General features: G+C 41.7%; 1 protein-coding gene and 1 long non-coding RNA gene across 4 annotated transcripts in view; one reads left to right on the forward strand and one right to left on the reverse strand.

Moving 5' to 3' along the window:
• Positions 1-4,533: 4,533 nt before the first annotated feature.
• LGR5 (leucine rich repeat containing G protein-coupled receptor 5) overlaps positions 4,534-16,737 on the reverse strand; it is a 314,155-nt gene continuing 301,951 nt past the window's right edge. For all 3 annotated transcript variants that reach the window (XM_063927462.1, XM_063927463.1, XM_063927464.1), the window contains 3 exons: positions 9,144-9,289; positions 6,587-6,670; positions 4,534-6,033 (listed from right to left, as the gene is read on the reverse strand). In XM_063927462.1, the coding sequence (XP_063783532.1) occupies positions 4,958-6,033; positions 6,587-6,670; positions 9,144-9,289 (1,306 nt within the window). In that variant the 3' untranslated portion in view covers positions 4,534-4,957. The remainder of the gene's footprint in view (positions 6,034-6,586; positions 6,671-9,143; positions 9,290-16,737) is intronic.
• The window catches only part of LOC134932757 (uncharacterized), a 91,123-nt gene continuing 79,333 nt past the window's right edge, over positions 4,948-16,737 (forward strand). The window contains exons 1-2 of the long non-coding RNA XR_010179473.1: positions 4,948-5,120; positions 6,474-6,677. This is a non-coding gene — a long non-coding RNA (uncharacterized LOC134932757). The remainder of the gene's footprint in view (positions 5,121-6,473; positions 6,678-16,737) is intronic.

Here is a 16,737-nt window from a genome sequence, read left to right on the forward strand (position 1 = left end):
TTGACTGCTGGAATCCCGACCGGATCCCTGAGTTTGGGCCAGCTAAAGCAATATCCATCAGGATGCAGGCCAGGAATTAACTGTGCATACTGTATGTGTCAGCTCCATAATGGGAATTGTGAGAATTGTTTTTTTAAAGAACATTGCTGAAAACATCTGTACCACATCACACTGTAAATACATGGTTGTATAGCTGAGTATAAAGAACATTTGCCCTGCTATTGTTTATATTCCCTTGGTCAGAAAATGGAGAACTCATTATTTCGTCACAAATTTTATTACAAAAATTGTATATATCTGTTACACCAATAAAAAAGCAAAGCCAAAATAACCTATGTACAGGCACTAGACTTTTATATACAGTATATACAGATAACAACCTCAGTATAATAAATGGGCACAATACACATTTTGAAGCCGTATCCACTTATGCCATTTGATGTTTTTGTATTGCCAAAGTAATAAATACAGTTCTATATTTACAAATCTCATAAAAAAGTATGTATTTTTCTTTTAAATGGTACATATATCTAATCACAATATTTCAAACATGCTTATAAAAATAAAAACTTGTGTCTATTTATAGGAGAGCTTTCAGGTATTATTTAAAGTTATTTAATACATTTGACTACTACTACTACAGGTTTCTCCAAGATTTGGAGTTTTGAGTGTTGCTTTAATAGTAGGGCTGTAATGTGGGAAGTAAAAAAAAAAAAACACGGCCAAGTCATTATTTCTTGTAGGCCCTCAAAACAGTTTTTTAGGGGGATATTTATTAAAGCTTGGGGACAGATAAAATTGTGAGAGATAAAGTACTAGCCAATCAGCTTCTGCCTTACATTTTACAGGCTGTGTTTTCAAAAATGACAGGAGCTGATTGGTTGGTACTTTTTCTCTCTCCAAACTTGATGAGTATTGTTTAGTCCGCTATGGTAATATCAATGCTGCAGATGACAGCAATGTTCTACAACATGCTTCTGGTATCCACACATGATTTGATATTTTCTCATTGTAATTGATCAGATCTGTGAACAATTTACCCACACACAGGATGACTAAATTGGGAACAATATTATTGTTGCACACAATATATTATATACAACTATATTATATACAATTATTTTAGAACAAATATATTATATACAATAATTGCCAGATATAATCACATACAGAGTAATATCATCATTTAGATTTACATCATGTGGTTGCACAAAAAATGGTACACTTTTAAAGATAATTGATCAACTATTTGGTCAACCAAAACAGAATGTTTCACTCATGGGCCCTACACACTTGTCGATGTGTGCGGCCAATATGAACAATCTCATTCAGTAATGAACTATAAATTGTTCATATCGCTCAGTGTGTATGCACCAACGAAGAATGATGCATGTCCCTGTGGTCGTTCATCGTTTGTTTTCCCTCGTTCTGCATAGCAAGCCAATCTGGATGATGGTCGATCGTTGAAATCGATTATTGTCCAAATTGGACCCTGCCAGCCCAGAGACCACCCCCACCCCCCCATCCCCCGCACGGTCTAATTAAGCAATTTGAAAGTTTCCAATTAGCTTTATTAGTCTTTACCTGCTCACATTCGGATGGTGTCTTCTACTCTAGTGTCGGGATCCGGACTCCTGCAGAAGCAGCAGTGAGTATGCGAAAGTTGTGTTAGTGTGTGTAAATGTGTGTGCATGATTATGTGTATGACTTCTGGTGTGTGTGTGTGTGTGTATATGAACCCACTGGAGGCAGCAGCTGGAAGAACTATATCTCCCAGTATCCACCTCCCCTCCCAGCAGTCCCCGAGCCTCCCAGCAGCCTCCTCCCCAGTGTAGGAGGAGAGGCCACTGGGAGCTGCGGAGACCACTGGATGGGTGAGTATTTTATTTTTCTCGTGCCGCAGGGTTTTCAGACCATTTTTTTATTTATTTGTTACTGTGGGTATCTGGAGCGAGCATATCCGCAGTGATCCAAATTGGGCGCATGGCCCACAAGGTTTTTACCTTGATAAACCTCGCACCCAGTTGAATTCCTCCCCTTGGTCTTACCAGAATAAATCAGTATATTTTTATAATTCTGTAATATAATGGGGGCTATTTAAAAGAAAACATATTGTCCTTAGAATATACATAGTATTTACAGGCATTTTGTATGAAAAATGTGTACTGTTTTACCTTCACTGCAACAGCCACTGAAGTTTAGCTTTTATACAGTATGTTCATTTAAAGGATGTTTATTTATAGCCACAGTATAAAGAAAGTGTAGCATTTAAGAAGTATTTTGAAACCGCTTCCTTGAAGTGCTAGGGATTGTCTATACAGAGCTCTATGTGAATGCAATAAACTACTCTCCTATAAATCATTGCAATGGCATAGTCACAAAGACATGCTAATTGATAACTATTAAATGCATTGTTACAGTAATAGGAAGTAAAATATTGGAACAGAAGTGTTTCAGATTTTCCTCCATTTGTTACAGTGCTTTGTTAATTCGGATTATTGCAAATTGGCACCATTTAGTAAATAAAATGGGTCTTATTAAGACTACATGAACTCTGTAGTGGGACAGATAATGTCCTTCACTTTCAGTGATTAGAATAAACGTTAACACTGAGCAGTAAGTTTTTGTTTCCTATAAAATGTTTTGTTCCATAAGAAACTATGGGGGAGATGTACTAAGCAGTGAAAAGAGTGGAGAAGCTGCCCATGGCAACCAATCAGCTGCTCTGTATAATTTTATAGTATGCAAATTATAAATGTTACTTCAATGCCGATTGGTTGCCATGGGCAACTTCCCAACAATTGGGAAACTGCAGCACAATTTTTGTATAGATGAAAGCTAGAATTGTATATTTTGCCACAATTACAATTGAATAAAATTATGATATCACATTGCAGTCAGCAGGGCTATATTTGCCGAGGCACTGATTCCTACTGTATATACCATTCTCTGTACTACTACTGAAATGATTTGTGTTACGTCTTCTTTTATTTGGGTATTAGTAGTTTTTATATTTGTAGCTTATTCTGGAAGTTTTTTTAAATGCCTTTTACAGACTAGTGCTTCATGTGTTAATCATTAATTGTAGGATGGTTGTACTCTGCAAAACTAATTATATAGCTCGGATGGTCTGTGCAAAATCCTAAAAAAATAAATTACTGCGGAAACCTGTTTCTTCAAATTTTAAGATATTTACAAAACGTGAAGCTTGATATGCAGGGTTGTAATGCATTGCAATGGTGAGTTACATTATACTTTTAAACATTGAAGGATATGTTTTCATATATACGTCAGTCTTCATGTAAGGAAAGAATACAGACGAGTGAGGAGTACCGTATTATTTGTATAAATAAGGAGCTATGTGAAATGTCTAGAGGAAAAGGGTCTTATATTAAACAAACAGCACACATGAACCCAGTTAAAATAAGTCTAAATAAACATAATAATTCATTTGTGCAGTGGTCTACTGATCCGTCACTTAATCCACCATTGTTTATGGAATCCTGGTTATAAAGCGTGTCACACAAATTGAGAAACCTGTCACAGATACAGGATTAAGAGAACCACCATGCTGGCTATATTGTATAGCATTCCCTATGTGCTCACATGGAGAGGTCACCCTGGTGTGCCAAACAAATGAATATGATTGAGTTTGCATATGCTCCTTAAAGTAAGCCCTAACTTCATGTTATGCCAGCTTTTCCTTTTGACAAACAGAAAGAAATTTCACGGCTTTATTTCCCTGCCAATGTAGACTATGTAGATTCTGGTTTCTCTTAGCCGAGTGTCTTCCAGTTACACACAGAAAATAATGGAGAAGGAAACACTACTGTTTTGTAGTTCTGAGCGAAATTACCCTAAATGGGATGTACTAACACAGTAGTTCTCAAACTCCGTCCTCAGACAGTTCCCGTTTTCCAGGTCACCAAGCAGGTGTGTAACTCACTGACACATAATAAAAGATCCACAGGTGCAGCTAATTATTTCACTTGTGATTCTGTGAGGACACCTGGAAAACGTGACTTGTTTGGGGTCCTGAGGTCTGAGTTTGAGAACTTATGTACTAACATAGTACATTCATAATGTTAAAAGTGTTTTTCCAACAAACTATTTCAGAGATTCATAACCTAACCCACATTAAAAATAATATATAAAAGTACATAATGGGGACCATCAATTGAAGTAGACGTGTGTGTAGTCTATGGAGCAGAGGGTCACACGGTAAAAGGGCTGGACAGCACAGACAAATTACAGAGCTGTTGGGGTAATTCTGAGGTGATCGCAGCAGCAAGTTTGTTAGCAATTGGGCAAAACCATGTGCACTGCAGGGAAGGCAGATATAACATGTGCAGAGAGAGTTAGATTTGGGTGGTTTTTTTTGTGTTTCTGTGCAGGGTAAATACTGGCTGCTTTATTTTTACACTGCAATTTTAGATTGCAGATTGAACACACCCCACCCAAATCTAACTCTCTCTGCACATGTTATATTTGCCTCACCTGCACTGCACATGGTTTTGCCCAACTGCTAAAAAATTTCCTGCTGCGATCAACTTGGAATTACCCCCTGTGTCCGGGTATTGACATTGTGTCATATACTGTATATTAGCTCTGAGACTAGAATAGTTTGCTTTTGATGAAAAATGTTCCCTTTCCAGAGACAATATTGCAACATTTTTTTTAGGAGTTATGAATACTGAAAACTTGGCAGCTGAGGGCATATTGACAACATTCTGAGCATTCAGTTGTAGGTTAATTAAAGGAAATGATGTAACATAAATACAAGATAACCCTGTAAAGATTAAAGATAAATCCTAAGATTTATCTTTCAGACAATATTCAACAAAACTAGCACTGTTGATGGAGTAAGAACAAACTGACATCATTCTTTTAGGAATATAAAAACACATAAGAGACATGTGGTATTGTACTTATTGTACCAGCGAGAGCGGCCAGCTGGTCAGTGACTCGACATGTAGGTGGCTGGTGAGAGTGTGCAGTTGTCAGTCATTTGGTAGGAGGAGCCAGCTGGTAACTCGTAGGATATACTGGAGCTAGTAAAGGTAACCAGGGCTTGTGTGGAGTCGCAGGACTGCTTTTCTGCATCTTCCGAATTGATGGAGGTAAGACTTGTTTGCTGAGACCTATTCCACAACATGTCAGCACTTTTTAGGCTACAGATGTCTTCCTTATAATGTGGATTGAAAAGAATGTAGAGAAGAGGATTTAGGCATGCAGGTAAAGGAATAATTAGCAGGAGAATTGATTTAATCACTTCTGGACTGATGCACGTGAGATTTAATAGTGAGGAGAATGACAGGAAGGCCACTGGGCAGTAGAGGATGCAGTTAGTGAAGAGCAGCAGAGCAATATGCTTCACCATTGAGCAGTCCCACACATTTTCCAGTTCCCCTTTCTCCAACGTGCAGTAGAGCTTGGTATAAGCAACGGTCATAACAAGGAAGCAGAGAGAGTTCAGAAGGACTAAAGCAACCATAAAGCCCATAGAGGAGGGGTCACTAAAAAGCAATGGGAAACATAATGGAGAGGTCCCATATGTGCTACCACTCAACAGAGGTGACACTGCAATGACCAGGGAAAGAATAAAGCAGAAGATGATAGATAGTTTTACACTTAGAAATGAGGATTTTGATTCAAACTTAGTAGATGATTTCACAGAAAGTCCACGCTCAAGTGCAGCCACCGTAAGGAGAAAGATGGAGGTTTCTGCCGCAAACACTGTCAGAAACCCTGTTATCTGACAGCCCACGCCATTTTCCCACCAAGCCCCATACTGAGCAAAGCCTCCAAAGGTCAAAGCATCAACAGTGGCCAGGACACCACTGGATATACCCATCAGCGTGTTCATGATGGCTATGAGACCAATTAAAAGCTTTATGGATGGGATATATGATATATGCCTGAAGACTGTGGCAATCACCAAAGCATTGCAAATGAAAGCTAGGATGACTATGAGCCACACGCCAATTCGGATCAGCCAACTCCCAAACAAATGATCGCAAGGTTTGAATGGACCTGAGAGAGAGAGAGAGAGAGAGATATTATACAATTGTCCTTAGAAATATAATATTGTACTTAATATTGAATAATCAAATTCATGTGTAATGAAAAAGTCAACAAATATCAAGTATAATGATAACATAAACTGGAGTTAGTTGGAGACTAAAACAGTAATTAATACTTCTAGAATTATACACACATTCAGATTCAACCCTCCTTGTGTAGTTTAGGGTATGAATGTGCTCCATGCTAATGCAACACAATAATGGCAGTTACTGTATCTCAGGAGTGTCTAGAAAGAGATTACAGAATTGTCCCGCAGAACTGTCTGGGAGCTCACGGTCACAAGTGGCATAAAACTGGGCTGTACAGTTTATCATCAAGTACAGGTATAACATAAGAGATGGTTCAATCAGCGTTCAGAAGGATTGACTAGCTCTTCTCCTTCATGGCAGTGTGGTCGATGGAATTCTCTGACGACACTGCATGGCCCATACCTTGCCTTAAATGAAAAAAAGAAACCCTACTTTGTTCCTTTGTTGCTTATTAAATATATTGAACGTCTTACCTGGAGATGGTGTACACTGTGCAGAGTGTAACATTTTTACATCTTCTTCAAAGTCAAGAAGGAAATCCTCAAAGTCCCGATCATCTTAGAGGTAAGTGTTTTCAAATTAGTCAAGAGTCCTCCATCATTATTATCTTACATATCTAGCAACTACTCTATTATGACTGCATGATGATAAATAATGCCTTGAAATTAAATATCTATCTGCCATCCACATTGTATATTGGACACAAGTAACAGCAAAGAACTAAGCACACAGCAAGTTGTATAACTGATATTTCCATTTGGTCTGCAGCAGAAGAGAAGATAACCATTTGATTTTTAAAGGTGGAAACAATCAGAGCCGTAACTACGTGTGTGCCAGGTGTGCCTGGCACACAGCGCAGTCGCTCTGAGGGCGGAACTGGCTGCATCCCCATGACTTTAGTCAATGGCATTGTAATGAGTCAAACTGACTCATTACAAGCCACTTGAGAGGAGAGGAGCAGCAGCGTCGGAGGCAGGGGAGACGGAGGAAGAGTGAGGGGGACTCAGGAGCCGCAGCAGTGCACTGTAATTGGTGGTGGCGCTGCTGCAGCTGTCCCTCTCCTTCCACATCGGCTGACCGCCGCCGCTGTGAATGCTGGGATGCCCATCCCTCATCCCAGCATTCACAGCGGCGGCGGACAGCCAATGTGGAAGGAGAGGGACAGCAGTAGCGGCGCCACCACCAATTACAGTGCGCTGCTGCGGCTCCTGTGTCCCCCTCCCTCCTCCTCCCCTACCCGGGATCTGCCAGCAGCTGCTGCACCGAGGAGCCTGACTGCCTGAGCCAGAGGGGAGAGAGTAAGTATCATCTATTCTGTCTGTCTGTCTGTCTATCTATCTGTCGTAATGTGTAAAAAGGGGGACGCTGTCTGCCGTAATGTGTAAAAAGGGGGACTGTCTGCCGTAATGTGTAAAAAGGGGGACTCTGCCGTAATGTGTAAAAAGGGGGACGCTGTCTGCCGTAATGTGTAAAAAGGGGGACTGTCTGCCGTAATGTGTAAAAAGGGGGACTCTGCCGTAATGTGTAAAAAGGGGGACTCTGTCTGCCGTAATGTGTGAAAGGTGGACTTTGTCTGCCGTAATGTGTAAAAGGGGCTCTACCTGGTGTAGTGGCGTAATTTGAATAATGGAGACTACTGTGCACCGTAATATGAATTGGTATTATTTTGTGGCCACACCCCTTCCCCATGAAGCCACGCCCCTATATTTTTTGCGCGTGCCTGCGGCGCGCACTGCCCCTATTTTACCTCTAGTAATCGTAAAAGTAACAGTTTTGTGGATTTCTGACTATGGAAGCAGATGGGATAACTACTGACTCAGCAAAATAGAGTTGAGGAACACTGCTCTAACTAACCACTAGACAATGTATTCTTATTTATGTTAATATATTACAATTCTCAATAACAGCTGTGATCATAACTACACATATTAGTAAATTGATGTTAATCTATTGCAAGATATAACATGGAGTTGCAAATTTGTATTGTGAGCTGTGACACCTGAGGACGGTGCTATACACATGAATATTATGCTGAACTCCCAGCTCTTGGATTAAATTTACTTCAAAATGGGCAGTTTTTTTAAAATCTACTTAATGGGATTCCTGAATTCTGCATATGAACAGAAGATATGTACATACTTATATCAGGGCATTACAACGGGGGTGTTGGCCACTCTTGGGTGTCACCTACAGAGGGGGTGACACCAAAATGCTGGCTCCTCCACAGTCACAGGAGCCGGGTGCTGCAGTGTGACATTATTCTGCTGCAACCGGCTCCTGTCACTGAGAAGGAGTCAGCAATGCAGGCACTAGTCTATGGGTCACCCCAGAGAATGGTGGGCACATCCTCAGAGTAATGTAATAAAGGGACACGGTCTTGCAGGATGCCTCTATCTGAGGCCACTCCCCTTTTTAAGCCAGGAGGGTGTACTATTGGCTGCACCGGGTGTCACTGACCCCAATGACTTATATCTGCCTCTATTAGGGCCTGAAGCTAAGTCTGATGCTATGCTGATTTTCATTCAAACAGCTGTTCGAGTTACATTGCACATGCATTACGTTTCTGTACATAAAGAGGCGCAGTAAAGATTTGGACACATGGTAGCAGATATGTAAAGGGTGTTCCTGGATGGTGACAGGGTGGTAACAGGGACATGGCTAAAAAGAAGCACAGAGATAATGTGTGATATGGGAGTGTCGCAAGTGTGTAATATATTTTTCCCCGGAAGTGGTTGCGTACAAAGTCGCTAAACCAGTGACACAGGTGGCCATTCTCAGACGGACAAATTGCACCTGATGGTGCAAGCAATGGTGCATCTAAAGACGCACCAAGTGGTATTCCAGCATCCACGGACAGTGGGCATCTCAGTCCTCGCACAGTTGGGGGCACGGATGTACACTACAGAAGGACTGTGTAGTAACATTAGCATAAAGGCGCAGGTGCAACTGTGGCAAAAGATTCAGAATCACCCCTTAATGTCAATGTTCTGAATCTCACAGCAGTCTGACAGACAAACAGTTCCTTGTCACCTTGTAGGTGTAACATTCCTGCATCCTTTCGGAAAAAATCCTCAGTGCTGCTGTTGTCATCTTTGCTCCATGGACTGGACTGCTTCAAAACACTTTCACAGACGGAGAACGCACAGCACTGATAGGCATAAGGCATTTCCATAACCCTGCCAACAAGCAAAGGTAACAGGTGTTATTTTATGTTGGTTCTTATTTCTACAGCTTAATAATAAAAATGACAGAGCGCCTGATCAAGCAGACATTTCTGTGACCTGTAAAACAACGCTGGGAAAATGCATACGTGCTATTACTGTTACCTGCTGCAGTTGACTTGTTTCATACAGTAATAAATAATAACTAGTAGCTATGCATTGCATACGGGATCCTGGCAGCTGGGATTCCCGCAGTCACAAGCCATACATCGGGATCCTTGCCGTCAGAATCCTGAACGATCCCGGAGGTAAGTACTAATGCAGTCTCTTGCTGTCATGTATTACTGACATTTGGGACTGTGTACGTTTCCTAAGTGAGACATTAGTTGCTGAAATACTGGGGAATGTATCAGCATAAGTTGTCTTGAGCCAGATACACACTTACACGACTGGACCATCCGGCATTGAGTGTACATACTTTGCGATTTAATAAATACCTCTTTCTGCACCACCTCATACATGATATCTGACCGTGCAGCACAGCCAACCAGAAGATATGTATGACTCGCAGAAGCGTGCAATCGGGCATTCACACTGCAAGATATGCCCGATTTGTGGTTCCAATATGCCTGGAAATGACAAATACTGCAGATACCGTGTGTGTACCTGGCCTAAGCTCTGGCCTATATTCAGGCCTAGATTTATTACGCCTAGGAGAGTGATACATTTCTACGATGATAAAGTACCAACCAATCAGCTCCTAAATGTCATTTTTCAAACACAGCATGTGACATGACAGTTAGGAGCTGATTGGTTGGCACTTTATCACCGTGATATTTATCACTCTCCAAGGCTTGATAAATCTGGGTCTCAGTATTATCCTTGTGAATTATAAGAAGTGCTCTACAGGAAGTCTGCAACCGAATGTTCCCACATCTCTCTCAATATAAATATAATTTTCCTAATGTGATATGTATTATATTCCTGCCGGAGTCATGAAATGTTGACAATAACAGCATCTTCTAGAACAACAGTCTTTATTGTGGCAAAGCGCAGTATTCATATCACTTAATGTGCCGCCCCGGCCTGTCTGATGAGGGAGTTCAGAGAGCGGTTATATACACAGTTTGCCTTTTCAATACTACAGAGGAGAGAACAATATTTACTTACTTCACCACTGGGAGTTTCAAATAAATGGCTACATGGAATGTATTCAGCTTTCTATCATTGTGCAGGGACTGCCTATGTCTTCACAACATATTATTTACTGCCTGCTCTTTGATTCATCCTTGGCTATGTGACTTTTATTTGCCCTTCTTAATTGCTGTTATTTTATGTAATCTTTTCTTTTTAAGTACTCCTGCAATTATGGCTCCATCCTCTTATAAATCTCTTCTATCTTTTCCATGTTTTCAGCAAGTGGCTGATTTAGTGTCCTATCATTCATTTAGATGTACAAAGGCACAGAAGGAATGTGTCACAGGCATTTCATTCCCATTCTGAATTATGGGGGGATCACATAATTGCAATGAATGAACACAGGAAACAATTATTCTGCTTTTACAAGCACTCGGCTCTCCCATATTGTTAGTGTATCTATTCTAACTTTAGTTAAAGATGTAAAGTGGTGGGACATCATTGGCCACTTGTGCAGAAGTTGTTTCAGATCGTGACACTAGCAGTCTACTACGGTATGCTGGCGCTTGGGATCCCAGCGCCAGGATACCAACTGCCGGTATACTGGCAGCGGGGTGAGCGCAAAAGAGCCCCTTGCGGGCTCGCTGCGCTCGCCACACTGCGGGCACGGTGGTGCTTCCAGGGGGGGTTGTGGACACCCCAAGAGGGAAAATAGTTGTAGGTATGAGGGCTGTCGGGATTCCGGCGCCGTTATGCTGAGAGCAGGGATCCCAACAGCCGGCATATCAAGTGCCACCCGTAATAGGTAACAGTGACTGTAGATATGTGTGTATGGAAGAGCGCTTTGATGATGTCCATTTATATAAATATGATGAAAGGGAGGTTACAGTTCTTATTACAGGGCAAACCGTCAAGTTATTTGTGTGTAATTTGTGTTGTTTCCATCACACTGCTCATGCTTGGTTTGGAACAATTAATGGCTCCATACTGTAGCACGGAACTGTCATACTGTACATGCTGCTTTTCTGCATTTGTTTTTTGATGATGATTGATAATGCCATAAAGAACCACAGTGGTGTATTTCTAAGTATATGTATAGCTTTATCTTGTGCCTGTCTGTAATTATTTTTACATTCCTCTTCCCGTTACAAGGTCCATTTTTTTCTTTCTATACCAACATAATGCCTCATAAATCTTTTCCCTGCTAACTGTTTTTCCTGTGGTCATTCCTGGGAAGGCGCTAGATCACCCCGGTGCCTTTTTTGGATATTTAGCTGTAAAATGATTTCTTCTACCAGCTCCCAAAACTATAAATGTGTGTTATCTGGATGGTTTCTAAAATCATACATCTTGTATACCAGTAGGATTCTTGTGCTCTGCTGTGATTGTAGCGTTTGATCATTTATTTCTGGAAATCAAAAAAGCAGTATGGAACAATCTTCTATACTCTTTGGAGGCCATTCAGACCGAACGCAGCTAAACGTCTGTACAAGAATACGCTGCCAGGGGTTAACCTTCATTTGACGTGTCCACAATTTAATTGCAGAGGCATCGGGAGGCGGTGCCACACAGCTGGGCGGCCTTGCCCAGCATGTGAGGAGATAGATGCAGATCTGGCTGTGTATGCAGTAGGGTGGCAAATCCCGGGATCGGGATTCCAGGATTCCGGCCTAAAATTGACTGGGATTCAATCCTGGTCAATTTTAGGTCCGAATTCTGGGATCCCGACCCCGGGATTGGCCGCACTGCCTGCCTAGCCACCAGACCTCACCGCAGCACTGCCTGCCCAGCCGCCGTACCTCACAGCAAGTGGCCCACACATTGAAGAGCAGCCAAACCCGGGATCCCAGGATTGATAATTTTCCAATCCCGATTCCTGAGATTGAAAAAAATGTCCCGGGATTGGCCACCCTAGTATGCAGCTATCTGCGTCCATCTCTGAGTCAAGTCCCTTATCCTAATTTCATATGTATATCACATGCATGTATGTGCCTCAGGTCAGTGTGTATTGAGGTACTGTTCACAAATAAAATGTGGCCTTTATTTGCAAACACAGTCTACAGTAAGCATTAACAATCTTTCCCAATGTATACAGGGATCACTTTTGATTACATTATGTGAACATAAGAAGACATGTGAGTACTGACATCTCCTATTGTTTCTTTATGTAACACATGCAGTGGGACTCGGCAGAAGCAACTGAAATTGGGAAAGAGATACTTAGGGGAATCACTAACCCAATAATTACACTCCCTTCCTATCCACAATAGATTGTTATTGACATTAGAGCAGTATGAGTTTAGTCCCAGCAAGTATTAGTTGTAAGGAATCAGAAATGGTCTATTCACATTTATGATTATCTATAACATAGAATATACACCGAATACACTCAGATTCTCGCTGTTTTAGCTAGTCATCTTCCACTGCTTGATAACCAGTACTGAACCACTGGCCTACACTAATTTACAGCAATAAGAAAACAAAGCCTTCAAGAAGCTTAGTTCAGATTCAAGATGCCTTGCTTGGAGGTATGTAGTGAATGTGGTATTAGCAAATCCAAACAGGTTTCATTTTAACCTCTAGAATAGCTCAGTCTGCCCTCGCCAAGCTGTCGAAAGACTCAGACGTGAGATGCAATGTGGGTAAAGGTAGAAGTTCCCCTATATTTATATATATAGTGTCAGTATATTCTGTTGTGCATTACAAGTGGGAACAAACCAGTAATAAAACCAGACTTGCTATGAACAGACAGAGATGTAAGATAGCCCTGCACACAAGCCTACTATCTGTAGCATAACAGAAGTCTAGTGCATGAAACTACAGTAAGTGCCATACATTGCATATTGGTCCAACCAGATTCCGAGGGCAAAAAATGCTTGATGGGATATACGATCTAGTCACAAATAAATGTTAGTCTGGGGTCAGAGAGATGTTTGAGTATAGAAAAAGAACACATGTCATTATTGTGTGAACTGTGTAGATACTGTAGTTAGGTATAATTGTTTACAAAGGTTAAATAGTTGATTCAGGAATTTCAAGAGTAAGCTTGCCTGCAGAGATGCATTCTTTGAAGATGCAGGAAAGTTTGGAGGCTAGAAGAAAGTTCTTTTGACGTGGCATTTCACAGAGAAGGGCAGCTTAAAATAGATTTTAAGGTAGAAAGTCTGTTTAGGGGAAGACCAATAAGGGGGCTACAGCAATAGCCAATGGAGGAGAGAATAAGTGTACGAATTAAGGTGTTTGCCTTATGCTGTGTCGGACTGGGGCATGAAGGGCTCACTAGGGAATGCAATAATAGCCCATACTTAGGTGTGTGGCCAGCCTCCAGACGGGGTGTGGTCAGCCTCCACAGAGGCTTGACTAGAGTGTGTATGGCCCGGGCCTTTTTACAAATATACAGTATATATAATAAAAACTGCTAGTGCATACATGAAATAATATAACAAATTACTGTAATGCAATGCACTGTAGAAAATACACCTTAGTCCTCTGCTGTGTAATGTAACATATGTATAATGTATCATTTCTGCAGAGTCTAGAACCGGAACCCTAGAGGAGAGGGTGGGTCCTCAGGCACAAGGTGTTTTCCCTATATACCTGTGGGTGGGCCAGTCTGACCCTGGCCTTATGTGAGATATATACTGTACATATTCTGGAATATTTCTAAGATTTATGTAACAGGATTAGGATAATGATTGAACGTGGGAAAGTACAGCTCTGAGCTAAGGTTAACACCTAGAGAGTTTGAGGGGTAGGGATTATTGCCATGATATAAATGACGGTGGGAATAGAATTAGCTTTGTTTTTGAAAAAAAATTTTTTTTTAGGTGATATGACACCCATGATAAAATGTCAGAAAGACAGTAACGCGGATGGTGAGAAAAACCCAGAGGATAGATACATTTGGGTGCAACTGACATAGGGGGAAATGTATCAAACCTTGGAGGGAGGTAAAAGGGAGAGAGATAAAGTACCAACCAATCAGCTCCTGTCATTTTTCAAACACAGTCTGTAAAATGACAATTAGAAGCTGATTGGTTAGTACTTTATCTCTGTTCACTTTATTTCACTCCTACTTTTGGTTTATAAGAAGGTATTAATTTTCCAAGGAAATTGGTATTGAGAGGGAAAAAAAGACCTAGGACTGCTCCTCGGTGATGCAGTTAGCTTCCCGACGGATCGGATCCCGGCAGTCGATATACCGACGCTGGGATCCCGAAGGATGTGGCAAGCTTGGTGTCTAAATTCCGACGCCAATTAGGATACCAGCATCACAATACTGACAGCCGGAATCCCAAACATCCATCCAGCGGGATGGGCTAGTGTCCTGCCACGCGGTGATGGGGATGGGGGGGGGAGAGGAGGTTAGCTTTAGCCAGGAGAAGGGGGGTTAGGGTGCAGGTCTGGGAAGGTTAGGGAGCGGGGAGGGAGGGTTAGGTTCAGGCACACAGAAGGGGAGGTTAGGGATAGGCACCAAGCGGAGCGGGTTAGGTTTAGGCAGTGGGGAAGGGATGATTAGGGTTAAGCACCTGAGGAGAGGGTTTGGTTTAGGCACCCACAAGGGAGGGTTAGGGTTAGGGCAGGGGGCAGGGGTGGATTAGGGTGCTTTAGAGGGGGCTGTTGGGATTCTGATGGATGGGATGCCACTGCCAGGATTCTGACCGACGCCATCCCGTCCATCGGGAAATCATACTGAACCCGATCCTCATGGTACTCCAAATGACAAAGGAAGCAGAAAGGAGGTGGATCAAGAGTGAAAGAGAACCTTAAAGCCACTGGGAAATAAAATATCACAACATGATCATATTTCATCCTAAAAACATAAATGCAGGTAAATGTAAAAGCATTCTCCTGCGCCATCTCTACGCCTGTACATTTAAAGTCTGATGTAAAGGTGTGTGTAAATAATATACAAATAGTAAATACAGCATCTGTCAGCATTTTTTACATACTAGGCAGTTATGTTAATAATATATATATTTTAAAAATGACAAATAATTTGTACAACAAATTAGATTACCTACTGCCCCCTTTTGATTTGAACACTAATTGCCATGTACACCCACCCCCCCACATGCTTCACAAATTAGAATAACCCTCCTCCCATACTTTACAAAGTATATGCCTTGTATTGCCCCCACATAGCTGCTTTTAAAAACCAAGGAGCACAGCACTTCACACATTACTATTTACTTATAGGCATTAGCCCTCTTTTGTCCTATGGTGGTCATTCCGAGTTGTTTGCTCGTTGCCGTTTTTCGCAAAGGAGCGATTAGGTGGAAAATGCACATGGTACATGTGCTAAGTTATTTAACACAAAACTTAGTAGATTTACACAAGCTCGAGCGACGCGTTTTCATCGCTCGAGTGATCGGAGTGTGATTGACAGGAAGTGGGTGTTTCTGGGCGGAAACTGGCCGTTTTCAGGGAGTGTGCTAAAAAACGCAGGCGTGCCTGGTAAAAACGCAGGAGTGGCTGGAAAAACGGGGGAGTGGCTGGCCGAATGCAGGGCGTGTTTGTGACGTCAAACCAGGAACTAAACGGACTGAGGTGATCGCAATCTAGCAGTAGGTCTGGAGCTACTCAGAAACTGCAAGGAATTATTCAGTAGCAGTTCTGCTAATCTTTCGTTTGCACTCCTGCTAAGCTAAGATACACTCCCAGAGGGCGGCGGCCTAGCGTTTGCAATGGTGCTAAAAGCAGCTAGCGAGAGAACAACTCGGAATGCAACTTTTACATAATGACTGACGTCTGTTTCCTGGAAAGGTGCATGAAGCCAAGTACTGGATTGCTGCAGTTGTGCCCTAATAGGTAGGTGAGTGCCATTAGTGCCGTGCTAGTCCTGGCACTGTAACCTGCAGACAGGTGACGTTTTCAGCATTTTTCAGTAGGGAAAGTGATGGTTCCCCTGCACCCCCCCCCCCCCAACCCCCTCCCTCAGCACCCTCCGCCCCCCCTTCCCCCCGATCTATAGTAATTATGTTTACAGGGATGACTAGTTTAGCTGCACAGCACAATTGAGTAAGATTTGTGAAAGTTTATCAATGTTAAATCCAGTCTGGTGTTAGGAAATAGTTGTTTGTAAACAACAGCTGTTCATTAAGGCAAAATAAAACATGTCTGGCAGCACTTCATAAAGTTCATAAAGGAAAATAGGCCATAAAAATGTGGCATAATGTTCTGGTAATTATATAGTAAAATATGATTAAAGCCTTATTTTTTGGCTTTTGCCCTGAGTTTTTATGTTGATTTTGCTGTAAATAAAACTACCTGGGAAGAGTACTGTAATTGCTCTTGCACAGACTGTCATATTAGACTTTGTTTTA

This window comes from Pseudophryne corroboree, chromosome 6 (assembly GCF_028390025.1).
Source record: "Pseudophryne corroboree isolate aPseCor3 chromosome 6, aPseCor3.hap2, whole genome shotgun sequence".
Classification (NCBI taxonomy): domain Eukaryota; kingdom Metazoa; phylum Chordata; class Amphibia; order Anura; family Myobatrachidae; genus Pseudophryne; species Pseudophryne corroboree.